General features: G+C 43.2%; 1 protein-coding gene across 4 annotated transcripts; it reads right to left on the bottom strand.

Annotated features, from left to right (window-relative positions):
• Positions 1–1,176: 1,176 nt before the first annotated feature.
• LOC136696203 (6-phosphofructo-2-kinase/fructose-2,6-bisphosphatase-like) lies at positions 1,177–26,225 on the bottom strand. 4 transcript variants are annotated; one of them, XM_066670392.1, is made up of 16 exons: positions 26,032–26,225; positions 25,706–25,870; positions 17,498–17,623; positions 15,853–15,949; positions 15,410–15,476; positions 15,001–15,075; positions 14,358–14,414; positions 13,569–13,690; positions 13,243–13,450; positions 11,875–12,021; positions 10,940–11,044; positions 10,616–10,745; positions 10,027–10,089; positions 8,102–8,166; positions 6,608–6,730; positions 1,177–4,884 (listed from the first exon to the last, which is right to left on the bottom strand). In XM_066670392.1, the coding sequence occupies exons 2-16, from the start codon at positions 25,755–25,757 to the stop codon at positions 4,825–4,827; spliced, it is 1,497 nt and encodes a 498-aa protein (XP_066526489.1). In that variant the 5' UTR covers positions 25,758–25,870; positions 26,032–26,225; the 3' UTR covers positions 1,177–4,824. The 4 variants fall into 4 exon arrangements, with proteins under 4 accessions (XP_066526489.1, XP_066526491.1, XP_066526488.1 ...); XM_066670394.1 differs by lacking the exon at positions 6,608–6,730 and having other exon boundaries at positions 25,706–25,804; XM_066670391.1 differs by lacking the exons at positions 25,706–25,870; positions 26,032–26,225 and adding an exon at positions 19,761–19,892.
• Between the last annotated feature and the right edge of the window lie 1,263 nt (positions 26,226–27,488).

Genomic DNA, 27,488 nt, shown 5'->3' with positions numbered 1-27,488 from the left:
TCCTCCGGGTGACTGTCTGTGAGGAGTGTGGTGTGTTCTCCCTGTGTCTGCGTGGGTTTCCTCCGGGTGACTGTCTGTGAGGAGTGTGGTGTGTTCTCTCTGTGTCTGCGTGGGTTTCCTCCGGGTGACTGTCTGTGAGGAGTGTGGTGTGTTCTCCCTGTGTCTGCGTGGGTTTCCTCCGGGTGACTGTCTGTGAGGAGTGTGGTGTGTTCTACCTGTGTCTGCGTGGGTTTCCTCCGGGTGACTGTCTGTGAGGAGTGTGGTGTGTTCTACCTGTGTCTGCGTGGGTTTCCTCCGGGTGCTCTGGTTTCCTCCCACAGTCCAAAAACACACGTTGGTAGGTGGATTGGAGACTCAAAAGTGTCCGTAGGTTTGAGTGTTTGAGTGAATGTGTGAGTGTGTGTTGCCCTGTGAAGGCCTGGCACCCCCTCCAGGCCTTGCACCACCTGAACTGGAAAAGGGTTACAATTTGTCAGTGTACAATGTGCAGCAAAATGTGTCTTCTGCACTAGAGGCATTTCAATTAGTCCGTTCATGCTGAAATTTTCACACAGTGTGAAGGACAGCTGCTGTGTTCCAGTGATGTAGTAAAATGTAATAAACATCAGCAAAGATGAAGACGTGTTTTTTGGACAGGAGGCCAAAAATGCAGAAAACAACTTTTAAAAATAATAAATCCACAAGGACGAGTCTGAGAATCATTTCTGAAGTCCTCCGGAGCCCATGTAGCAATCACTGTACCATGTAGCTTCAATGCAGTGCGGTCTGAGGGCTCAAAGGCCACTCTCATACAGCATTGACGTACGGCATTGACTCTACACGCACTGAGGTTTCTCAGGAGTTCCTGAATCTACCACAGAATTATGGATGGTATATTGCCTTATATTCAGAATTATTATCATTTATTTCATTTGTCTCAAAAAGCTCAGCCCCCCTCTGCTGCAGAGACAGACCCTTTGGTGGATGCTCCTTCTACACATTTCACATTCTCTTGTTTCAAAATGGCCGAACCTGAATAAGCTATAAACCTGTTGCTCTTATTTTTGACCCCATACCCACTGTTTTGAAGCATGCTGTTTATAAAATACAGTTTAGTTTTACAGAGATAAATGTTTACCTTTGCCCTTTGGTCTTTGAATAAAGATTCAGGAAAACGGACACATCACAGTTTCCTGTTTTTATTAACGTTTCATAAAATGTCCCCACTTTTCCAGAAACATGGCTAGTACACTACCCTTCGAACACAGTTGTGCATTAATACACATTCGGAACACACTTCATTACATCACGGCATTTCTGTAGCTCACGCAAACACCTTGTAGAAAAAAAAAAACATTGTATTTCCACTTGATTTTCGGACATAATTTGAAACATTCTCAAGGAACCGACCGACAGAATTACTCCAAGATTCATTTGAATTATATATTTGTGATTATTTCACACAGTTAATTATTCACACGTTTCCCCCATCACCTGGAAAGGTAGAGTTTTCTGAGGTGCAATGATTTTCTTTCCAGAAAGCGACGTTATAATCACGTCACCATTACATTTTCAGTACAATCTCAGTCTCATTAAATCACACTCGAGCTCCAGACGTCTGGATCCATGACATCACAAAATGAACAGAAACAGACACAGTCAGAGGCTGCTGAACGTTTGTAAACACCCACTATAATCATTTAACTACTCTACGTGATTATTCAGCCATGGCACATGATCCTAACGGCACCTGTTTATGAGGCTGAACACCTTCAAATCCTCACAGCAAGGTTCCAGCGTCTTGTTTAAAGCCTTCACGGAGGAGGAGAAGCTGTTACAGCAGCATAAGAGGAACACCCCCCTGATTTATACACTACATACGCAAAGAACTTGTGGACAAACAGGGATCCAAAATAACGTCTGGCCTCAGAGTGTATTATTTAAGGTCCTTCGTTCAGGGTACGCTTTCCAACACATTGTTTTTTTTACATTCAAAAAGGCGGTTTCCTGCATTTCTTACTGTTTTAACTATTACTTCTTTCAAATTTAACAAAAGACACACCACATCTAACAGCCAAGAAGTACCAGGATTGTTTAAGATGAATGGTATTTCATATTTGTGACGAATAACATGCGATTGCTACTGTTTTATGAGCGTTTAATTCATTTTGGATGCAAATACACTTTAAACCAGGAAGAACACAGCTACCTTTATAATATAACCTGATCAGCCAGAACATTAAAAACACCTCCTTGTTTCTACTCATTCCCCATTTCCACACAGGAGCACTTTGTAGTTCTTCAATTAGACTGTCCACTTGTTGCTCTGCATACTTTGTTCCCCCCTTCCCCCGTTCCTCAGCGCTCAGGACCCCCACAGAGCAGGTGTGATGTGGTGGTGGATCATTCTCAGCGCTGCAGTGACACTGACGTGGTGGTGGTGTGTTAGTGTGTGTTGTGCTGGTGTAGAGTGGATCAGACACAGCAGTGCTGCTGGAGTTTTTAAACCCTGTGTCCACTCTCTGTCCACTCTGTGAGACACGCCTCCCTCGTTGGTCCACCTTGTAGATGTAGAGTCAGAGACAGTAGCTCATCTGTCGCTGCACAGTGTGTGTCGGCCGTCCTCTAGTCCTTCATCAGTGACACGGGACTAAAGGGGTCTAAAAGTATGCAGAGCAACAGCTGTGTGGTCAGTGGAGCTGGGAGAATGGACAGTAAATGAAAGGAGGTCATTTGAATGTTACGGCTGATTCGTGTACAACGTACAATTACTCTACAACTTGAAATCTCTTCAAGTACTTGTGTAAATTAAACTACACTAATAATCTTGTAGCCCATGGGGCTAAACAAAGCCCTGCAGTGTGTAACCAGTTATTTATTAAAGGAGCAACCAGTCATTTCTTCTTCACGCCATCAGCAGTCATTGTACTGACACCTGGTGGCCTGGATGTTTCAGAGATTCTGTACTACACCTTTTTTTAAATATGGTTTCAATGCTGGTCTCATGTCGTGGACCCACTCTATGGAGCATAATGTGATTAACTCACAGGTGTGAGTGAGTTCTTGTCTGGGGTCCAATGATCCTGACTGGACTCTGAACCCACTCTGACCATGACCAGGACGAAGTACTTACAGAAAATGAATGGACGAACATTCATTAACATTGTTTGCTAGTTTTTTGGTGGTAGAATATGACCGATTACTCCTTTAACTCTCTTCAAATATTTATCTACTTCACAAATACAGATTGGATAAATGCAATAAACACAATCTAGACATAAATACTCATCCAGGTCTACGTTAGCTACAGTCAGAGAGGTATATTTATGGCTCATGCTTTAGTTTCGTGTCCTGTGTGTTACAGGACAAAGAGAAAGCACCATAGAATAGAGATTGGTTAGTTTTGACCATGTTTCCTTGTGTTGCTCCAAGGTACTAGTCTATGGTTTGTGAGATCAATGGGAAATTAAACTGATCTATTAGATATCTGCATGATTAAATGGTTAAACAATATATCGAGAGATGTTTGATTCTAGAGAAATTTACAGAGTCAATATTTCACAGCGCTAGTGAACGGAACTGGACGTCCATAAACCTCCTCACGGAAATGTCCGACGTGCTTATGATGCGCTGAGGATGCCTGAGGGTGAATAAAATGCTGGATTTGGAAGACGTCTGGTTCCATTCACCATGACTGGAAAGAAAAGTGTGCCCACAAATGACTCTACAATCAACCACTTCGCCCCTAAACACTACTGTGTTTACATCTTTTCCCCTGAAATTGAATGAATTCTTCTTTTAAAGTGTAGAAGGGAGGTGTGTGTATGAACTCAAATGTACACTTTTACCTTAAATAAACCCAATCAATATTCTAATTAAGTTTGTCATCACACCCAGAGACCCATCCAATCGCAAAGGAATACAAGCAAATATTTCCTTAATATCTGTAGATCCACCTTAAAATATGTAGTTCCTCCTTAATACCTTAGTAGTGCCTCCTTAAAATCACTGTAGTTCCTCCTTAAAACCTCTTTAGTTCTTCCTTATTATCGCAGTAGTGCCTCCTAAATATCTCTGTATTTCATCCTTAAAATCTCCATAGTTCCTCCTTAAAATCTCCATAAAAAAATCTAGGATGGTCGTCCTTAATATCTCTGTATTGTCTTTTTAAAATCTATGTAGCTACCCCTTAATTTCTCAGTAGTTCCTCCTTTAGATTTCTGTACCTTCTTAAAATCTCTGTAGTCTCCTGCACATCACTGAAGTCAGATGGAGAGATGGTGGAGACAGTAGCTTGTGTTTCTTGTTGCTCAGATGTTTCTCCTGAAAGAAAGAGTCCAGGAATGTCCCAGGTGTCTCCTGAGTTAGAGTGGATGTCTCAATGACGTCTCATGCTGGACTCAGTGCCACTCAGCTCTGATGCTGGACAAAACTGTATCATCGTCATCTGGACAGAAGTGATTCATGTCTCCTTTTATTCTGATGCTGTTTCTCCCGAGACATCGGTGAGACATTTTGAGCAATAACATTTTCCTGAGTTGGCTGATTGACTACATTTGGTGTTAGTGTGTAAATCTGACAGTTCCAACTTCCTTCAAACACCAACATGAGGGGTAAGTTCTGACATCTTCATCCTAATATCTTCTAAACATGGCTTCCAGTGTTTTGGTTCAGTGTCTTCCCTTGTTTTGATTCAGTTTCCTAATTAGTCACAACTTACAGCTCCTCCAAAGCATTATAAAATTGGATGGATTTACATCACGAATCACTGTAATTACTACCGATGTCCAAACTGGGTCAGGGATGTGTAAAAATGGCCAGCATCCACTGTCAGTGTTTTAATCTCTAGATGTGTTCAGGAACTGTCAGAAGAGCGTCTTCTGTGTCTCTGTCCACATTGACATTCTGGGAAAAAAAAAACAGGATATTCACAAAAATAAAACTGACTTTACATTCAGATTTGTATCATTTATACTTTGATTAAGGATACTCATACAATTAAAAGCCTAATGATGACCAGAACCCTGTCTGGGCTTCATGCAGCAATTTTTAGAGGATTTACATTGTTCAGTGGTATTAGTGTTCAATTTAAGGACACCGAATTAATTGCAATTATCGGGTCCATGCACTTTAAGAAAATCTTTGACACTGGGAAGGCCAGTCCACATAACTGCTGAAATATCTCGAATATCCAAATACCACCTATAAAACCCACAACAATACAGTCCTAGTATCCAATCTTAAACCACTGCCATGACTTGCCAGAAGGTCCTACAACAACATTCCCAGGTAGCAGCACTGCTGATCCACTGTAGGTGCTGTCAAAGTACGTGAACCACAAGTGGTCCATTACAAATGCTTATTTCACACTTCACATAATAAATCTAGCCCACTTATGTGAAAGATATGACTCTGTTGGCTGAGGCAAACCAGAAGTGAGGCAAAAATGACTCCTGCTTTGGTGGTGTTGTGTCCCTCTTGTGGGAAACTGGAGCCGTTTGCTCAAATGCCATCAATAATTTTTATACTTCAAGTGGCCCATGAAAATGGGAGTTTTGCGCTAGACCTGGGCCAGAATAAATTGCTAAGATCGTGATAAGAGTGATTAAAACTTTAAACTGTTAAAGCTGTGGTTCTTATAGTGGAGGATGAGTCCTCCTAGTGGGGGTGCAGAGCTATTGCGGGGGTAGTGAAGAAAGGAAAATGAATGAGAAATGAGAACCCATGTCACTTGGAAATATCTTCTCATCTACAAATGGGGGAACCACTGAAAGAACACCGCTGAAAACAATGTGTGTTAATCAGCATTTCATATTTAAATACGAACGTAAACGGCATTTAGGTGCATTTACCATTCACTACGACACTGGTTATTGTTTTCCCCTGATTGTCTTTCACTGTTGCTATGGAGATGGTTAGCTTAGCGGTGGCTAAGTTTTTTCTGTGCTAACACTGTTTGGGAAGTAAAAGGAGAATAACAGAACTACATGATCAGTTTAAGTACTATACTAATATGTAAAAGAGCCATTTATAGCCAAGTGTAGAGCCAAGTATCTTTAAAATCTTTAAAACAATTCAATTTAATAAAAAATTAGGACAAATTTAATTAAAGCTGGTGTGAGTCAGCCACATTATTAGCCACAGCTTCATTTTTTTTCTCCAAAATTAGAATCAGCTTTATTGCCAAATATGTTTACACATAAGGAATTTTTTTTTACAAATATTCTACCATGTAGCACATAATAATCCATCAAACACAAATATAAAAAGCTGAGTAACTGAAGTGAACACTGAAAGATTTAGATGTAGGTACATAGTACAACCAACAAACTTACCAATGCCCAGAAATAGATATAGTCTTTAGTTTTGTCAGTTGTAATTATTTTATGTTAAATCCAACCAATTGATATGTGCAGCTGGTATTAGTAGTGATTTCACTCTTAAACTTTTACCATTAACCTCTTTACAGTGCATTTGTGAGTGACAGAAAGACTCAGATTAGCAGTTTAACGTGGATTATCACAGTCAGATTGGGGATTAGAGTCTGAGGGTTAGTGTTGATTAGCCTGAATAAGTCTCGAGGGTTATAAATATTACTGATAATATTCCACCCCTTTGAAGGCTGTACCTCCAGACTAAGCTCGGTCAGGCCCAGGTCTTGGAGGCAAGGGGCTTTTGTTGGAGCGGGACTGGCCATTGGCTGGACGCGACCGTGGCGATACGGAGATGACACACACTGAGGTGGTTCACTCTGATGGAGAGGGAAGTTTTGGGTTTGAATGAAAACTCACTGATGTGTTTAAGGGTGTTTTCACCCCCATTATGTTAATTACACTAGAATTTTTTTCTAGTCTTTTTAAAGAGTCCATACCATGGCAAAATATGTTTCATTACTACTTGTAAATAATAAATAATAATGAAATTTATTACAAAATAATACAGGGTGCACAGCTTTGTAAACATTAAATGTGTGGCGCATAACATACCTTCACCTGCCCCTACAGGCCATATATGGAATTTATTTTTTTGTCATGGTGGTTGTGATGTCACAACCATGAGCATATTACACCTACTTTACTGAGGATGTTATTTGGAGTGTTGTCCCTGCCAAGAGTCTGTAGCAGAGTTACTGGAGTGGAAAATGCGGCAAACCAAATAAACGTTGTGTTGTTCCTGATGTGTTTGAAATCTAAAGACCATTGAAGCTCTCCAAAGGAACAACACTTCCAAGAGGAACGGCTGAATTGTGTTATTTTCATTCTGTAAGGAATACTTTGTTCTGTGCATTTCAGCTTGTGCTGCTTTTTCACCGAATCCCACTGTGAGAACAAATTTAATTTGCATATATCTTAAAGGCACAGTAACATACATTCTGCTTAAGTCTAGTGGTTGAAGAGACACTGAAAAAGAGTCGTGTGGAAATGAATTAAGATTTTATTTTGGGGTCTAAATCCATATATATATATACGTATTATAAGCTTATTTCAGGGAAACTGAATACAAGAAAACATAAATAAGTGCCTTTTAATGTCCTGTGGTCATAGGCTAGGGAATATATTCTTTGAGGGTTTGGCAGGGATTCACCACATTTCATTTACTCTTTTATACACTTATAGAGTACACACACACACACACACCACACACAGAATGATGAATGCAGGCTTTGTGTCCTACATTTTTCCACTGAAACCTGCAGAACACAGCATCTCTGTTCAGAAATCACATGAAAATACATGGTCCTAGATAACACTTAGATATTTGTCATGACATTACGCTCACATTATCATTTATGCCAAATAAATTTGGAATAAAAAAAAAAAAAAACTTCCATAAAGAATAGGATTTGATGTGAACCTCTTTTCCTCTCTGTCTCCATCTGCCTCTCTACTATCTCTTTCATTCCCCTCTCTGATTGGATAAGAACCACTCTCATGAACACTGCTACATTTTGGTGTTGAAAACAAATGACTTATTTTAAAAACCAGATTTACCCGTTAGTGTGAAAAAAAAAAAAAACGTTCTTATTATTTCAGCCAGTACTGTACAACAATAACTGTATTGTTCACCTCAGTATTGTACTGACCTTCCTGTAAACATGCTTTTACAAAAGTACTGAACTCACCACGGGTTTATCTCGGTGCGTGTTCACAGCTTCAACATTCAAAAACACCGACTCGACTTTGCAGCCTGCGGGAAAAGAAGAGCACTGAGGAACAGCGTGTGCAGAACAAGGTTATTTTAATATCCACGCAGGGTGCCCCCGAAGTATAGAGACATAAGGGAATGGAAACACACACAAAGAATGGTAATCCAATTTTAGACAAAAGTTGTAAGGGAACAGCTAAACCTGTTAGGCCATTGTTCTCCCTTGCCCAACAGCACATGTCTAAATTTGGATCACCATTTTTTAATAAGGGTGTTTACTTTCTTTTCTCTCTCCTTACTTTTGGGAAACCCAGTTAAGCTCCTAGCAAACTCATGCTGGGTGGCACTGTGTCTATATTAGAATAAAATAATACTGTGTCAGATGGGTGTCTGCAGAGAAGTCTTCTTCTTTATATATAAAAAAGTAAACAGCTGTAGCTGATGTGTGTCAGTATTTCGGTGCTGTAACTGTATGTAGGAGTAAACGGCTGTAGTTGGTGTGTGTCAGTATTTTGGTGCTGTAACTGTATGTAGGAGTAAACAGCTTTAGCTGGTGTGTCAGTATTTCAGTGCTGTAACTGTATGTAGGAGTAAACGGCTCTAGCTAGTGTGCGTCAGTATTTCAGTGCTGTAACTATGTAGGAGTAAATGGCTGTAGCTGGTATGTGTCAGTATTTCAGTGCTGTAACTGTATGTAGGAGTAAACGGCTGTAGCTGGTGTGTGTCAGTATTTCAGTGCTGCAACTGTATGTAGGAGTAAACGGCTGTAGTTGGTGTGTGTCAGTATTTTGGTGCTGTAACTGTATGTAGGAGTAAACAGCTTTAGCTGGTGTGTCAGTATTTCAGTGCTGTAACTGTATGCAGGAGTAAACGGCTGTAGCTGGTGTGTGTCAGTATTTCGGTGCTGTAACTGTATGTAGGAGTAAACGGCTGTAGCTGGTGTGTGTCAGTATTTCAGTGCTGTAACTGTATGTAGGAGTAAACGGCTGTAGCTGGTGTGCGTCAGTATTTCAGTGCTGTAACTGTATGTAGGAGTAACCGGCTGTAGCTGGTGTGCGTCAGTATTTCAGATCTGTAACTGTATGTAGGAGTAAACGGCTGTAGCTGGTGTGTTTCAGTATTTCAGTGCTGTAACTGTATGTAGGAGTAAATGGCTGTAGCTGGTGTGTGTCAGTATTTCGGTGCTGGAACTGTATGTAGGAGTAAACGGCTGTAGCTGGTGTGCGTCAGTATTTCGGTGCTGTAACTGTATGTAGGAGTAAACGGCTGTAGCTGGTGTGCGTCAGTATTTCGGCGCTGTAACTGTATGGAGAAGTAAACGGCTGTAGCTGGTGTGTGTCAGTATTTCGGTGCTGGAACTGTATGTAGGAGTAAACGGCTGTAGCTGGTGTGCGTCAGTATTTCGGTGCTGTAACTGTATGTAGGAGTAAACGGCTGTAGCTGGTGTGCGTCAGTATTTCGGTGCTGTAACTGTATGTAGGAGTAAACAGTTGTAGCTGGTGTGTGTCAGTATTTCAGGAAATAATGTCTGAAATGAAAACCATGTCCTCTAAAGAGTGTTGTGTAAGCTGCTACTTAGGTTCATGTATCTATTTAGTAAATAAACTTGAATTTATCATACTTTATCATTCTTTACCCAACAATTTATTAAGAAATTTATATAATAATTAACAAAAATAATTAATAAACACTGAAAGTGCAAGATCCAGTTGTGTCATGTGTTCGCAAATTAAAGTACTATGCTCAACAACACACTGCTGTATTTCTGGTTTCTTTTATGTAGCATTATGTAATACGTATTTTTTTATTTGTAGCCGCTTCCTACTCTGGAATCTCAAAGGTGTAAACCCTTATTTTTTGGCATATAATAAAAAAACACCATTATAACACAAAGGGACTTACCGTAGGCAACAGGAGTGAGTTTAAGCACCGTGTGCAGAGGACACTTCAAGTATGGCAGCTCATCTAAAGAGGAGGAAAGAGGTAGTGGTCAGTAGGGGGAAAAAAAAAAATTCATTGTTATGGCTGAGTGCTTAATTATTATCGCTGTCCAAATACAAAAATGTATCTCCATGTTTGTGGATGTTTAGTTTACATCATTTGAACACAGCAGCTGTCCTTCACACTGTGTGAACATTTCATGACGAAGAAAGAAATAGAAATGCTCCAAAATTACTCTGAAGAAGATCTTTTTACATTAATTTCCACTGAAAATTAAGAAGTTTTTTTCAAGTTACTATTTGGAGATACAGGTTCTTTATTGGACAACAGTGATATCCAAAGTCTTTAGATTTCTTGTTGTTTTCTATTCTTTTAAGTTAGTCCCAGATTCTGTGATGTAGGAAATTTGATGAATGCTAGTCCAAGGAGACTGGCCGGAGAGAGTTTCCTCTCTCTCGTATTTTGTTGTTGGTACGTAACCAATGAGTACCATGAGCTGCATTCAAGTCCAACCTTTAACCCTGAAGGCCTACACGTCCTAATACTTCACCTGCACTCTTGTCGAGGAAGTAGGCGAGAAGACATCGCATCACGGCCTGGTGACACACCACCAGAACGTTCTCCTGTCTCTCCAGCTCCATAATCACTGGCTCTAACCTCTGAACAAGGTCCTCATACGACTGAGAGAGAGGTGGAGTGACAGAGGGAGAACAAAGGGGCGGGGTTATCATTATTTACTACAAATATATTTCATTCATTCATTTACTGTAACTATGTGATGCTGTTCAGGGCAGTGGTGGGACTGGAGTCTCCCCTGGAGTCACTGGACACAAAGAACCCAGTACCTCACACACTCACCCTGTCACTCACTCACCTCCCCTTTGGGATAACGGTAGCGATATTTATCCTGATCTCTAAGTGCAAACTCCTCTGGATAATGTTCCTGAATCTCCTCGTACGTCATCTCCTCACACACTCCCTACAGAGAGAGAGAGAGAGCGAGAGAGTGAGAACACCATACAGTTATGCTCTACATAAAGTAATCAGCTGATTCTGTATGCAGTCACATGCAGGCAGTCACTCATCACCTGAGAGTCTCCGAAACACCTTTGTCATGAGCTCACTTTATCCAGAGACCACACTAAACTCCGGGCTTGGACAAGCCTCTAGTCATTGAAAACTAAATTTAGGAGATCGCCGGTTCGATCCCTGGAGAGGTCTCAGCCGTCCCAAGCTGCGAGTCGTAAAAGAACACAACTGACTGCTCTCTCTGGATGGGTCAGATTCCCCTCCAACTGAAGGACATGAGCAGTCTGCGCACTCCTCTGGTTTTCTGCACTGCCCAGGGACACCGTATTAGCAGAAGTTCAAACAAGACAGGGTTGATGATGGTGTGTGCTGGGGGAGTTTGGGTGGAAACTCGCATGGCTGTGACATTCTTCATGAATCTGCTCCGTCACCAGCTCACAATCTGAATGATAATGCAGACCCTTATTTCTGTGTGTTGGGCTCATAGAAAATTCTCCACAAGGGGGCACTACTGCATCCCTGAACAAGAGGAGACCCACACCAGCAGGAACTGTGTGTGTTTTCGTTTGTAGTTACAATTACATACACCTGGACAAATGACACTCAACACAGGGCTTGATAATTCATGAAAACATGATCGGATTAATTTTGCTCTAATTGTTCTTGTATATAAAGTGTACTAGTCACTGTGTTCTTTTTAATAAAACAATTGTATATATCTTTCTTATTATTATTGTGAACGCATGGTGTGGCTGAACTGTGTTATGTGCTGGAACTCACAGCGTCAATCTCATTGAGAGCTTTCCACTGCTCGTATGAGACCCCCACTGCCTCCGCCGTCTGGATGGTTCTCTTCATGTGGCTCGTCCAGATCTTCAAGTCAGGAATGCATTGACTGCGGATATACTTCCCCAGAGCAGCAGCAAACTGAATGAGATTTAAAAAAAGAATTAAACTGGAATGAAAATTCACATCAAAACTGACCAAGAACCTCCGAGATCTTCCACAATCTACATTCCCACATCTCCACCTCCAGGAGCTCACGCAGGTGCCAGGCTTCAACGGTGGAAGATGGGTTTCTAGTTTATGTTTGTGTGACATATTTCATATCTGTAGGCTGTCTAGAGTTTGAAGGGAAATTAACAATTGAACACATAATTATATCTTAGTTGAACGCACACATGTTTCTAACTAATATCTGGAGTACACCTGGAGTATGAGCTCTACTGATGTCCCATCTGCCCAGGCTAGTTCTCCTCCAAACCACCAGAGGTCGCTCTATTTCAGTCCCAAGCTGCTACTTCTCCAAACCACCAGAGGTCGCTCACCAGAATACAAGTTTAATGTCCTGACCTGTATCCAATTATAAGCTCATTGTTTTGTGCAGTAGGTTGTGAAGTATTTTTAGACCTCAATCTGCAGTTCTGAGCGTGATTTAATTCTTCTACTGACTTCCTGGCTTTGGACACAGTTTGGTCTTTTGATAATCACTTTGGTTTGTGTTTGACTTCCTGTTTTTTGTTTAGTTTTTCTCTCTTTTTGTCATTTTGACTTGTGTCTTGTCTTGAATCAACCTGCAGCTAACTCCTACCCACTTTGGTAGAGTGATTTAAATGACACCTCCTCTCCTCTGAGAGACTGGAAACCTTTACAAGCTCAAGACTGGAAACCAAAGAAACCAAAATCAAACCGACTGGAGCCCAATATCTGAGTAATCCTGAAGTATAGAGTAGTGTTAGAAAGATATATTTTAATATTAAACTTTATAGTTCACTATAAACACTACAGAAATTATACATTTGTTTCATAACATTACAGCAATCATTCAGACGAGTTACTGAATTACTCAAAATGAAGGGTAAATACTGAATTTGTCGTTTTAAAACAATTTGTAGCAGATACTAAAAAAATAAGTAGTGTTTATACTGAATAAATCAAATAAAAAACAGAATAATTCCTAATATTTACTGAATAATTAATGAGTCAATAATGAATAATTAATATCAGATTCTGAATAATTCACAGTAGGTAAAATGTACATAGTATTAATGTAGTAATGTATAGTGGATATTTCTATTCGTCTATTTCTATACACTATTCGTCTGACCAGGGGTGTCCAAACTACCCATAATCCCCTGTGTTGTGTACCTTGTTTCCCCGGGTGGAGAGACCTGAATCCCCCCCAATGCGTCCGAGCAGGTTCAGCTCACTCTCCCCATGGCGACAGAGGTAGATTGAGCGCTGAGTCACATGAATATTCATCAGATAATAAACGATTCTGCTCTGAATATGATCCTGAACTTGATTCACCAGGTACCTGCTCCCCACGTTAAAGATCTTTATATAAGACAGACTCCTGAGAGAGAGAGAGAGAGAGAGAGAGAGTTAAACCCTTTTATTAAATCAGCAATATGACACAATAATAACAATAACAAATAGTCTGTTATTAGAATGTGTTGTGTGCCGTGTCTGACCGGTCTCTGTCATCGTCCAGAGGAACGTAGGTGATTTTGTAACACTCGATTCTCTTCAGAAAATCCTCCACAGCCTCCTCTTTATCACAGTTGATGTAGTCAGGGCTGCTCAGCTTCACTTGCTGCAAGGAGAGAGGAGATTGGAGCAGAGAAATGACCCACAGCATTACTAAAGCCAAACTGACTCTATCTGGATTTCAACTGTTGTGTTCACCACTGCGCACAATAACAGGGACTTCCCTTTCATCTCTGTCACATAGACCTCCAGCTTAGGCCCAGAATTCGGGCGTGACGGAAGGCCCGTCTCTGTGTCCCACTTAAGCGAGCACTAATCTAAGCCAGCGTTTCTCAAAGGGCGGGGCGTGTAGGTATTGCAGGTGGGGCGCAAGGAACCTGAAGAAATTAGCATTTCTTTATTAATGAGCCTTTCTGTTTTGCCTATAAATCCTACTCAATAATAAGCACCCACTCCCAATGATTTCATTAATAGACCACTGATCTAAGCTAATCTTAACTCACTTCTTTCCAGGTTTAAGGACTGAGTAGATGCTGTGTATTGCACTTACTACGTTTTTGTTCTTTCTAGGTATCAGCACAGGCCTTTGGTCTCACAGCACCTGAGATCTAACTTATTGTGCTGGCAGAGATACACATTCTGAACACTAAACACTTCTGTGAGTCGCTCTGGAACAGAGCGTCTGTTAAATGTTGTAAATGTAACCACCACAGCATGACTTCAGGACTCTACTGACTCTGAATAACAGCATGAGCACACAGTCTTACTGTTACCTTGATGTTATCAGCAATGATTTCTGGGTCATCGCAAATGGACTCCACGAAAAACACCTAGAAAAGAAACAGTGAATCAAGCTAAATTATTTATAGAGGATGTGTTCTCCTCGTCTCCACAGAGGAACACCGTGCTGTTTCTTAATGAAACGTCTGTGACCTGCTTTGGTCCAAACCCCACGAGCCCCACAGCAGTGTTCTCCCCCTGTGTAAACAGCCCCTGTTCAGAACGCCCGCTTTCAGCACCTGTTCCTTTAAATGATAATGAGCCGCTCGCTGTTCACCCCGACCCCGAGCGCACAGCAGTGAGGAGCGAGGAGCAGAAGCTCTGGTTTTTAGCCGTTTTCACTCGGTTCTCTTTCCTCTCCATTCAGCAGAATCAGAACGGCTTTTTATCCCGTATATTCAGACTTAGGCAGCACACAGTAAACTGACTGGGAGGTCTTGTTCCACAATGTGTGTGTTGGTGGGCTCCAGATTCACACATTAATGTGAACATGAACTGATCAAACGAGCTTAAAATGATTATATTAGCTTATAATCACATTGAATCAAATACGAATAAACAAACCACGCTCACTAACTTAACCCTCCCTATCATTTCTATTGAACTACGTCAGATCGTGTGTCCGCTCTCACTGACCTTGTATCCGTTCTCTTTGGCGAAGGAGTGAATGACCTCTCTCCGCTCTCTCGTCGTGTTGGTGGCATCAAACACCTGGGGAGACAGAGTTAAAGACCTATCATGGTTGTGAAGTCACAGCGAGTTAAATGTGTCTAACAAAAAGGACAGAGAGTGGAGACAGGGTTTAAAAACTCCAGCAGCACTGCTGTGTCTGATCCACTCTACACCAGCACAACACACACTAACACACCACCACCACGTCAGTGTCACTGCAGCGCTGAGAATTATCATGTTGTTGTAGTGGTTGGAGAGAATGAGGCATTAAAGCCACAGAAAGATTACCATCTCTGTCCTGCTTTTACTTTTCACTAAACCAAGCTCATACACACACTGTACACTGTTTAACACCCTGTTATTGTCCACTCACCGCCACCTGGCCGTGATCCTGAGTGAAATAAACCGACACATCCTTCAGCGCCGCGAGAGCACAGGCTCTGAAACACACAACACACACAGCTTACATTACACCACCAAGAACCGCCGTGCCCTAAAGAACACGCTACAGGAGAGGATTATGTTCAACACATGTCATGGCCAGAAGCTGGTAGACAGCCATTAACCTGGTGTTTCTTCTGAAACATTTAGAAAGGTGTGGGGGTTATAAAGCCTCCGGGACTGGGCTGGGAAGCAGTGGAACTGTGTTCTCTGGAGTAATGGAGCTCCCTCTAATATCACTGGGACAAGTTGGAGTGGGGATTTGCTCCAGAATTAATCACAATCAAATCAGAACTAAAAATACTCACAGGAGTCTACAAACTTATGGCCATGGAGTGTAAAAGAAGAACACAGTGAACTGAAGTGTGTATTTACTTGCGGATCTTCATGGCTTCTTCATTGTCGGGACGGAAGAACTCGTAGTTCTTGTAGGTCTGGACGGCCTCCCTGCGGTACTGTCCAACGTTGAAGACTGTTGTAAATATGAGAAGATATAAGTATTTAAAACTAATAAAATATATCAAATGCAGATTATATTCGTGTTAATAGCTGTAAAGGATCTGCATAATTCTAAGTACATTTTATACAACAATGCTTTAAGGGCCAGTTCAAAAACAATAAAATACAAGATTTCAAGAAAACAGTTGTAATCTTTTGAGAATAGATTTGTAATATTTTTAGAATTCATTCATTCATTGTCTGTAACCCTTATCCAGTTCAGGGCAGCGGTGGGTCCAGAGCCTACCTGGAATCATTGGGCACTAGGCGGGAAAACACCCTGGAGGGGGCGCCAGCCCTTCACAGGGTGACACACACACACACACACACAAACCCACACAGACACAGAGGAAACCCACGCAGACACAGAGAGAACATGCCACACTCCTCACAGACAGTCACCCGGAGGAAACCCACGCAGACACAGGGAGAACACACCACACTCCTCACAGACAGTCATCCGGAGGAAACCCACGCAGACACAAGGAGAACACACCACAATCCTCACAGACACTCACCCAGAGGAAACCCATGCAGACACAGGGAGAATACACCACAATCCTCACAGACACTCACCCGGAGGAAACCCATGCAGACACAGAGAGAACACACCACACACCTCACAGACGGTCACCCGGAGGAAACTCACGCAGACACAGGGAGAACACACCACACTCCTCACAGACAGTCACCCGGAGGAAACCCACACAGACACAGGGAGAACACACCACACTCCTCACAGACAGTCACCCGGAGGAAACCCACGCAGACACAGGGAGAACACACCACACTCCTCACAGACAGTCACCCGGAGGAAACCCACGCAGACACAGGGAGAACACACCACACTCCTCACAGACAGTCACCCGGAGGAAACCCACGCAGACACAGAGAGAACACACCACACTTACTCCTCACCCGGAGTAAGACTCGAACCCACTGTGACACTACCTGCTGCACCCCTGCGCCGCTCATTTTTAGAATAAATTTGCAGTATTTAGAGAGGAATGTTTTGAGAATAAATTAATGTTGTTTCAAGAAAATTGTACTTTTTCAAGACTGAATTCATAATATTTTAAGAATGAAGTTGTACATTTTTTTTGTCCCAATATTTAATAAGTACAATTGTGATGCTTTGAGAATAAAATACTATTAATATTTGGAGAATAAAGAATCCCGCTGAGGTACACTGAGGTTTCTGGAACAGCGTGTGTGAGCCCGAGGGCTTCTAAAATGTAATTAGATATGGTTTACTGAGGTTTAATCACAGACAAATGTAACTGGTCTAAAGAATGCATTTTTAAATTTTATAAAAGAAAAATATAGCCCATAATATGGAGAAAATTCATTTTCCCATTTTAATAAAAACTGAAATATCACTAAATATTACGACGTTATTTTCGAAATACTGTAAAATTTCAACATCAGAATTTCCAAAAAGAACTAAGAACCACTAAACACTGCTGTAATTTTCAGATGAGCTCATTAACCCATTAGTTCTCTGCTGTAACTGAAGCCTGACCTTTGGTCGGGACCCCGATCCAGTTGAGGTAGCGAGTGAGTTTTTTGGAGATGTAGGTTTTCCCTCTCGCTGGTAATCCCACCATCACGATCATCGTCGGGGAGTTGGTGAACTGGGGAACAGACGCTGAAACAGAGGTGAGACAAGAACAATGATTACACAGCCCACGAGCGGGACGTTGCGCTGCTTTTATCAGTCCATTGTTGGAAAGATCTGTTGGGGAAGAGCCGGCGGACACAGAGACTGGAAAAAACTGAACAAATCGCTATAGACGACTGGCTCTGTGAGCACCTAGAGATGTCTGGGGAGAGAAGGACAACACAGCACAGCCCTTACACAATCTGCTGGACAGATAATGGAGTGTGTTCAGTCAGTCTTCAGCACAGGAAATCATTCCTGCCCCCAGCAATAGCCTTATACAATGTCTCACTCTGTCCCAGCAAAGTGGAGACTCCTTCTCTGGGTTTAATACACACAGCACATCACATACATTACACCATACATTATTAGCATTATGTTCCTTTTGTGCTTCATCATTTGTGAACATTGAAGCTGTAACACAGCCATTTCCCTTGTGGATAAAGAAAGTACTTTATCTATCTGTGAAACGTCAGTCTAAAGAGACAGGGAACGGTGTTAACAATTGGCGGTTCGTTAATAACAGCATTCATTTTATAGTTTATTACATTTATATTCAGATTAAAGTCAGTCAAATGCCATAAAAAGACCAAAACAAATGGCAAAAATATTTTCTTTCTAATAAAACAAACCTAAACGCAGAACAATAGCTCTTGAAAAATATGAGAATTCATAGAAAATGACCATTTTACAAAGTTCATGAACTAATACAAGGTCTCAATGAACGTACACCGTGTCCTAAACTAAATCAAATCAAAGCAAGTGACAAAATGTTGGTCACGGTATGTCCGAAGCCTACACGTAATCACTGGGCGCAAGGCAGGAACACACACTGCAGGGGGCGCCAGTCCTTCACAGGGCGAGACACACTCACACCTACAGACACTTTTGAGTCGCCAATCCACCAACGCGAAGCAAAGTTTGATGATTGCTCTGCTAAAACACACCCCTTAAACCTGGCAATTACCAGACGAGTTGAATCAGGTGTGAGCAGAGGTATCACTATAATTTGCTGGATACTGGCTCTCCAGGACTGGAGTTGTGCACCCCTGGTGTACAAAATGTTCTTTATGTGTGTGTGTGTGTGTGTGTGTGTATTACAAAAAATTGCTCTCTGGAGCATCCCTCGAGGTTAACGTCCCCGCGGTCTGTGTCCGAGTCACGCTGTTTACACGTGATACTCAAACAGTCAGGAACACACTGACATTACGAACTGTAATTGGAGCCAATGTTCCACTTCCTATTGGACACGTATTATATTTAAATTCGAATTTACAGTTTAGACCAATCAGCCAACACCTATTTATTGCCAGGAGTATTTTTGTCTTTTATTTAATTTTTAACAAAATGGAAGCACATATTAGCATATTAGCCTTGTGCTAACTCTCCTGTCAGAAACATGAGTATCGCACAGCCCTAAAAGTATCAGCTCAAAAAAGAACAAAGAACCTGAGTGAGCTGAACTCTTTTTGGATCTGAAACAAAAGCTAAAAGCTCAGTAATCAGGGGCGAAACCCAATCACAAACAAAACACAACACACCACACCATCCCATTACACACCCACGAGAAGTTTGTGATTAAAAAAAAAAAAAAAGATGTTATAGTCCGTTTTTCACTAATGAACTTCAGCAGAATTAACAATTTTAATCTGATTACTCAGGAGAAGACAAATCAAGGTGAAATAACTATGTTACGCCATCAGAACAAAGCCGTGTGTCTATTTCTGTGGGTTTTTAACAAGTTTTGTGATGAATGGAGAAACAGAAAGTCTCCATATTCATTCATTCTCTGTAAGTGCTACAACTTGATCAGGGTCGCAGTGGGTCCAGAATCACTGAGAGCAGTGCAGGAACATGCCCTGCACAGGGTGCCCATCCTCACACATTCACCCAGACTCTCTCTCTCACACACACACACACACACACACACACACACACACACACACACACACACACACACACACGTGATTCACTTCTAAAAACAGTGGTAGCATCACGTTTGTCAGTTCCTGTAAACACACAGACACTGGTGATGTTTTAGCGGATCAAGCACAACCGCAATATTTCCAAACTACACTTTTAACAGCACAAGATCCAGACAAACCCTCTCAGAAAAATCGCTTACAGCCTCGTCTTCGGCTCAGTTTACTGCTCATCCAGGGAACCCAGATCTTCTCCAGGGGATTCTGAGTAAGTCCACTGTCCTGGTGAGACATCGCCACTAATCTGTGGGTACGAGTTCGTCAGAAAGTCCAGCCCGACCACTGAGTGTGTTTGTGTGTTTGAGTTAGACAGCGGGTCGATCTTAAAAAGTAAACTCGGTGAGGAGTGGACTAAGCCCTGGGGGTGGATCTCCACTTCATCTCACCAACCTGAGCTTAAAAGAAATGGGGCCATCAAACGCTCACGCTCAGTCCGCACAGTTACGACAAACTGAACACTACAAGAAACAGCTGGTTCCCGGTCGTCTATTTTCTTTTACTCATGGCCAGTTCCAACTTGTAGGCAGGTCTCAACCAATCACATGTTGCTACGAAGCTGGAAGGATGAAGAAAGAACAAGCTTCAAGAGCGATTACCACATCTATTGAAACTGCAGTTTTGGAGTTCAACACGCTTGCAGGAGAACACTAAGGTTTTCATACTTCCGAGCAAATCCTCTTTGTTTATAAGGGCACAAATAATGAAAAAAAAAATGACTTGCTCATTGCATGTTCACATTAATGTGTGAATCTGGAGCCCACCAACCCACACACTGTGAAACAAGACCCCCCCAGTAAAACGAGTCGTTCTGATCCTGCTCCTCTTCTGACGCAGAGTGCAGAGACTTTAGAATGGCCCCGCCCCCTCGTCTGAGTCTGTCCAATCACAGCGCTTATGAGGCAGCGCAAAGACGAGGTTAAACTCGCTCCTCACTGCTGTGCGCTCGGGGTCGGGGTGAACAGCGAGCGGCTCATTATCATTTAAAGGAACAGGTGCTGAAAGCGGGCGTTCTGAACAGGGCTGTTTACACAGGGGGAGAACACTGCTGTGGGGCTCGTGGGGTTTGGACCAAAGCGGGTCACAGACGTTTCATTAAGAAACAGAACTGTGTTCCACTGTGGAGAAGAGGGGAAGAATATATCCTTTATAAATAAATCTGATTTGTAGACTATGGGTGAGTATCATTTCACCACTTAGGTCTGCCCCTCCATTTTTCCTAAGGGTGTGTGTGTCTCAGTTCTTGTTGGGAAAGAGGGGGAGGGCTATATTCCCCTTAAAACTGACTAATTTTTCTGTTGCCTTGTGGTTCACAGACAGGACGCTGCGCAGCACCCAAAGAAACCCACAAATGTCATTTTATTCTCCTTTAAACACTAATCACTTGTGTATTTTCTTAGTTTGATGTAGTTTCTGTGCATTATGTCCCTTTACTTCAGAACAATCATTAGTAGTAGCTGATGTCTCAGTGGTTAGGTAAAAAAAACTTCCACCTTCAATCAAATCAAAGCAAATTTATTCATATAGCACTTTTTACAACTGACGTTGTCACAAACCAGCTTTCCATGATTAGTATCAGAACAGATCATTAGAACCAAAGCCCAATGTGAGCAGCCGAAGGCGACAGTGGCAAGGAAATGCCCCCTCGAGGCTGGAGGGAGACACCAAGACTCACAAAGGGGATCCATCCTCCTCTGATCAAACTACTAATAGAAATTTTAATTATCACCAGATAAGTGTCATTATGCTACATCCATCCATTCATTACCTATAACCCTTATCCAATTCAGGGTCGCGGTGGGTCCAGAGCCTACCTGGAATCATTGGGCGCAAGGCAGGAATACACCCTGGAGGGGGCGCCAGTCCTTCACAGGGCAACACACACACACACACACACACACTTTTGATTCGCTAATCAACCTACCAACAGGTCGCTGGAGCTGTGTGACTGCGACATTACCTGCTGCACCACCGTGCCGCCCGTCATTATGCTACAGTACAATAATAATAATAAGCTAATCAGAAAGCAGTTAGTTTGGTTATTAGTTGGTCATTAGTGTAGTGACAGGTCTGACTGTTACAGACTTAAATGGGAAAGCAATTACACGCTAGTACCTGTGGCTACAGCTACATTTAAGGTGGAACTCGAAGGTTCAAACAAAAAGCTGGGGTGGGTGATAATATATGATTGTGGAACTCTTCTACTAAAGTCCAGCAGCTCCTCTGATATCACTGCAGACTGTAGCTGAAGCGCTGCTCTTTTTTGTTTGTGTTCTGACAACGAATCAGGGTTGTCCCGTTTCGTAAGGGATGTTTTTAACCGCTACACTCCGTAACTCCGTAAGGGGCAAGAGGACACTTGAACACAAGGGGTAGCAGCAAAAATAAGAAAATTAAAGCTGACCTTATCCAATGTGTGATCAGCCTACAGTCATATAAACTGGCTGTGGTCATAACAACGCATGTGTGAGGACGCCGAGGGAGGTCCCATGAAATCCGATCTGACGTTCCGAGGTCAGACCTGAAGATTTGAGATTTGGGGACAAGACTTACTCCGTGTGGGGGATTGCTGATTGGCCTGAGGACAGTCTGTCCCTCTCAGTGTCTGAACAATGAGCTCAGACACTGTGTACAAAGGCTGTTTTCTAATGGCTTTCTCACAGACAACAACTAGTTCTGAATAATCATTAACCCAGCTCCACTGAAGAAGCACGGGTGAATCCCAGCGGTCCCTTGTGGACTTTCTCTTCAGGATAATGACCATTAATAAGGATCAAACTTAACCCAGCACTGGAGAGAGATCCTCAAATGAATCTAGCGAACTCTGCCCAGCCTCTGTCCACAGTTTTAATGACCCTCCTGTCCCAGTACATAGAGACCACTCTGTAAACCGACACTTAGTCACAGTCCACTAGCAAATTCCCCAGAGGCCTTGGAGACTGTACAGATGAGAGTTTAGGGCAGTGAACGATTTGTCTCCTTCCTGACACTACGACTAATGCCAGTCGCCTGTTGAAATATTAACTGTGGCGAGTAGCATTTGAACCCCAACTCTTCACCTTTTCTACGAGTGAAAACAGATCTGGTTCTTAATAAAACATGTGACCTTCTTTAGTCAAAACACCACAAGGATCAAACCCCACAGCAGTGTTCTCCCCCTGTGTAAACAGCCTTGTTCAGAACGCCCGCTTTCAGCACCTGTTCCTTTAAATGACAATGAGCCGCTCGCTGTTCACCCCGACCCCGAGCGCACAGCAGTGAGGAACGAGGAGCAGAAGCTCTGCTTTTTAGCCGTTTTCACTCTGTTCTCTTGCTTCTCCGTTCTCGTTTTCTTTGTTTTTACTCAGTGCTCTGTGTATATTTTGCTGTTTTATTTAACCTCGTTTTTGCGCTCTCACAAACTCAGGTCCAGCGCTGTGATTGGACAGTGTCAAACGAGTGGGCGGGGCATATCTAAATTCTCTGTACTTGCCGTCAGAAGCGGAGCAGAATAAGAACAACTCGTTTTATCCCATGCTTTCTGACTTGGGCAGCACACAGAAAACTGATTGGGGGGGGGAGTCTAGTTTCACAGTGTGTGAGTTGGTGGCCTCCGGATTTACACATTAATTACAACATGCACTGAACAAGTGAGTATTAGATAATGTTTACTTCAAAATTAATTGCGCAATTACATTCTGAAACAGAGAAAACGTACACTTGTGGGCACCTGTGTCTTAAATGTAGGAGAAGCGGGTCTGAGAAAGGAAGGCTGCTGTTTCAAACCCTTTGACCAGCAGGAAAACCATGGTACATAGTGCATTTTCTGCAGTGCTGAGCCTAGAGTAGCAACAACAGAGGACCTAATCTCCGAATTACAGCTCGGTGAAGGATAACAGTAATGTTGAAGCTGTAATTTTAAGGTAAAAACACTACCTAGTTTTCCTTTAACATCTGATATCTACATGTTTAATTATCAAAGATTAGCAACAGATCGCTGTTCTATGACTGACTCAACTGCCAAATCCTGCTCGGCCAGTTGTCAACAGTCAGTCAGCCTCAGCGTCTCTGTAGGTCTCTGTACAGCCTGGAGCTTCTCATTACATTTCCAGTTCACCAGGTTAACCCAAGGTCTACTGTCAGACGCTACACACAGATATTCACACAGACTAGGGTTCTACTCCCAGCTCAGACAGGAACACAATACTACACCAGAAAGACCCAAACTCAAATACACTGCTATAAATATAAATATGAATATTAACCAATCAACCATAGCATTTATAACCAAATCCTCTGATTATACAGGAGCTCTCCATTGCTCTGCATACTTTGTTACCCCCCTCTCCCCCTGTTCCTCAGCGCTCAGGACCCCCACAGAGCAGGTGTGATGTGGTGGTGGATCATTCTCAGCGCTGCAGTGACACTGACGTGGTGGTGGTGTGTTAGTGTGTGTTGTGCTGGTGTAGAGTGGATCAGACACAGCAGTGCTGCTGGAGTTTTAACCCCTCAGTGTCACCGCTGGACTGAGAATACTACACCAACTCAAAACACCCTGGTAACAGACTAAATCACAAAAACATTCTGCCCAGATTTACTAGCATTTTATTACGTAGCGTATAATACCCCCACACCAGAGGATGCACTGAAGAAGGCAAGGACAAGACTGAAATCCACCCCCCCTCCCAGCCCAGCTCTGGACAACACACTACACCTTTGGGGGGTGGGAGGGAGACATTTGAAGATGGTAGATTAGCACATTTTCACAAAACCACAGCCCTTGTACTCCAAACAACCACCTCTCCAACTACACTGCACACTACTCAACAACAAACAACAACAGGGTAAATGTAGAGACACTGGGAACCTCCTCTGAATGGCTCCACACTCTTAGCTCCCCACGCGTGGAGAACTTTGGTGGACACCACAATACAAAATTAAGAGCCAACAATGAAGCCCAATCCCAGCAGAGGGTCCCAGAACAAAAACCTCTCTTCATGCTCCTGAGAGGATGAGCACTTAATTAACTCTGGAGTCAGGCCTGGCTTTGTTCAGCTGGGTTTAAATGAGTGATATTCAGACATTCAGTGTGTTATTATATACTGGTTAACCACAGCATTACAACAAGCTGGTACTGTTCCTGTGCTGGATCATTCTCAGCGCTGCAGTGACACTGACGTGGTGGTGGTGTGTTAGTGTGTGTTGTGCTGGTGTAGAGTGGATCAGACACAGCAGTGCTGCTGGAGTTTTTAAACCCCTGAGAACAGTCCACCGACCAAAAACATCCAGCCGACAGCGTCCTGTGTCACTGATGAAGGACTAGAGGATGAGCGACACACACTGTGCAGCGACAGATGAGCTACTGTCTCTGACTTTACATCTACAAGGTGGACCAACGAGGGAGGAGTGTCTCACAGAGTGGACAGAGAGTGGACACAGGGTTTAAAAACTCCAGCAGCACTGCTGTGTCTGATCCACTCTACACCAGCACAACACACACTAACACACCACCACCGCATGACACAACTCCTTCTGAAATGAAGGGTAACAGCAGGCAGCTTGTTCCACTGCTGCTGCAGTAACAGCCTCTACTCTTTGGAGAAGGCTTCACGCTATTTGTTCGAACACTGCTGTGAAGATTTGATGGCCTTCAGCCACATAAACACTAGTGAGGTCAGAAACCGATGTCGGGTGAATAGCTCTGGATCACAGTCCAACACAAACACTCCCTTTCTTCGCGCCAGAGAACAGGGTTCCACTGTTCCACAGTGTTCATAGCACACTGGCAGATTTCTGGCTTTGGGCACGGTGCCCTTAGGCTCATGTGTGTCTCGCCTTTCTCATTAAAAGAGATGTCTACACTTCCTGTGCACCTTTGGACATGCACCGTGTATAAGATAAGAACCACAACAACAAAAAACAACGACGATATTCCATAGGCTAATACAGGCGCCTGTGACGTCACAGGCTTCAAAAACAAGCCCAAAGTGTGGCTCGTCCAATAGCAGCGCGCCTTCGACCTCCTTCAAAACACAGTAAATGTGAGAGGTGATAAAATGCCTACAATAACACTACTCCTGATACTGATAACATGAATAGGCTCGTGCCTCACCTGTGCTCTCGCAGCGCGTGCGTTTCCGAGCTTGCACCTTGGCGCGCTCCATTCTCGTCCAGCCGCAGAGCGCGGGGCTCCTTCACGCGTGTCGTTCTTCTTATTCGGGGAAATATAGAAAGAAGAAATAGGTGCCTCGAGTAGACCACCCCTTTAAACCCCCACCTAACAGAGGGGACATGTGATATCCTGCAGTTATCTGCATCTGTCCCAGTGCTTAACGACCAGAGCTGTGTGTGTGTGTGTGTGTATGAGAGAGAGAGGGAGGGAGAGAGAGAGAGTGTGCATTGCAAAAAAAAAAAAAATAACAGAGCGCATGTACTCACCAAACGCCACTCGCCTTGTGCCCGGATTAGCTCAGACTTAAACAAACCCGAGCTCATTCGATGCATGCCACGAACCGCGGCCAAATGCACGCGCGCGAGCCGTCGTTTTACATTTGTTTACCTCGAAAACACAATGCATTTGGCTTTGAGCTCGAACTCCACCAGGCTGCCATGCTTCCCACAGCTTCCTTCAACGCCCCCAACCCTAACCCCACCATAAACCCTCCTCCTTGTCCACGTCTCCGCTCCATAAATAACTCACCATGTGCTCTGTGAGAACGGGGCCTCGCCTTAGAGCCGCGAGGGGGCGCCACCGCCGATGACCGGTTCATAATGGAGAGCGCGGAGCCTGGAATAAAGACCTGACTCTGGTCCTGCTATTTTTGGAGAGGGCACGGTGGCTCTGTGCCGGGCCTGTTATTGCGTGTCAGATGTTATGCAAGCGCGTGCACGCACACACACACACACACGCGCGCAGGCACATTGGTGTGAGCGGTGGTGGTGGTTGGGCGGCGGGGGGGTTGAGTCTAGCCCCCTCTAGTGGGAGCACTGCACCCTTCCCAGAAAAGCAAAAGATTAGAAACACCCCTCAGAACAGTTACGCTCAGCTGCTTTAAGGTGTCCACACTGAGGCAGATGGCTTTGGGACAAACAGCTGAGGTCACCGTGTCCAATGCCAAGGGCAGGCCAGAGGAGTGTAACTCCTGTCTTCTTCCCAAACATTTATAAACACTGGGCAGTTCAGCTGTGGATAAATCCCATACATTCGGGCTCTTTAAAGATACAGAACTCCATTGGAACACCAGCCCCTTACCTCACTGATGCTCTCTCTGAATGCAAACCAAATCCTCAGAGCAATGTTCTGTTACTGTTCAAATACATTATTTCAATCCAAATTAATTCCAAATAATAAAAATGCACAGAAATGGACCACATTTACCACAATTTTAAAGGGGATTCCGCCTATATTTTTTTATTTCCCATAGATCTCCATTAATAAGGAGCTGTGCACTGTTCAGACTGCTGTAGTATTTAAGGTGGAATAGTACGGAATCAGATTTGTGCCAAAAAGAATCGCACACAAATAAATTCTCAAACGTAAAACATAATTTGCAAACAAAATAACCAGCTCTGACCTGTGTGCTCCATGGCTTTAGTGCGTGAGCTCTGAGTTCCGTGCGCGTGCTCTGAGTTTTGTGCGGCCGCTGCGCGAGCTCTCTGAATTCCGCGCGCTTGATCCCCTGGGTTTTGCGAGCAGTTTTTGACACAACGCTTTCGCGTGGGCGGGCCTTCTCAAGGGTGCCTTCTCATTGGCTAATGAGTTTTTGAGTGACAACTCAGTGCCCGAGGCATTTTGGACTGCGCATGCGTTAACCTCGTTGAAGTTCGGCAGCGGAGGCAGGAAAGATTTCAACATTAAAGCGTGAGTAACTTTACACAAACACGAATTCTCTCTG

This window comes from Hoplias malabaricus, chromosome 5 (assembly GCF_029633855.1).
Source record: "Hoplias malabaricus isolate fHopMal1 chromosome 5, fHopMal1.hap1, whole genome shotgun sequence".
NCBI classification, from domain to species: domain Eukaryota; kingdom Metazoa; phylum Chordata; class Actinopteri; order Characiformes; family Erythrinidae; genus Hoplias; species Hoplias malabaricus.
This window is presented reverse-complemented; position numbering and strand designations above follow the sequence as displayed.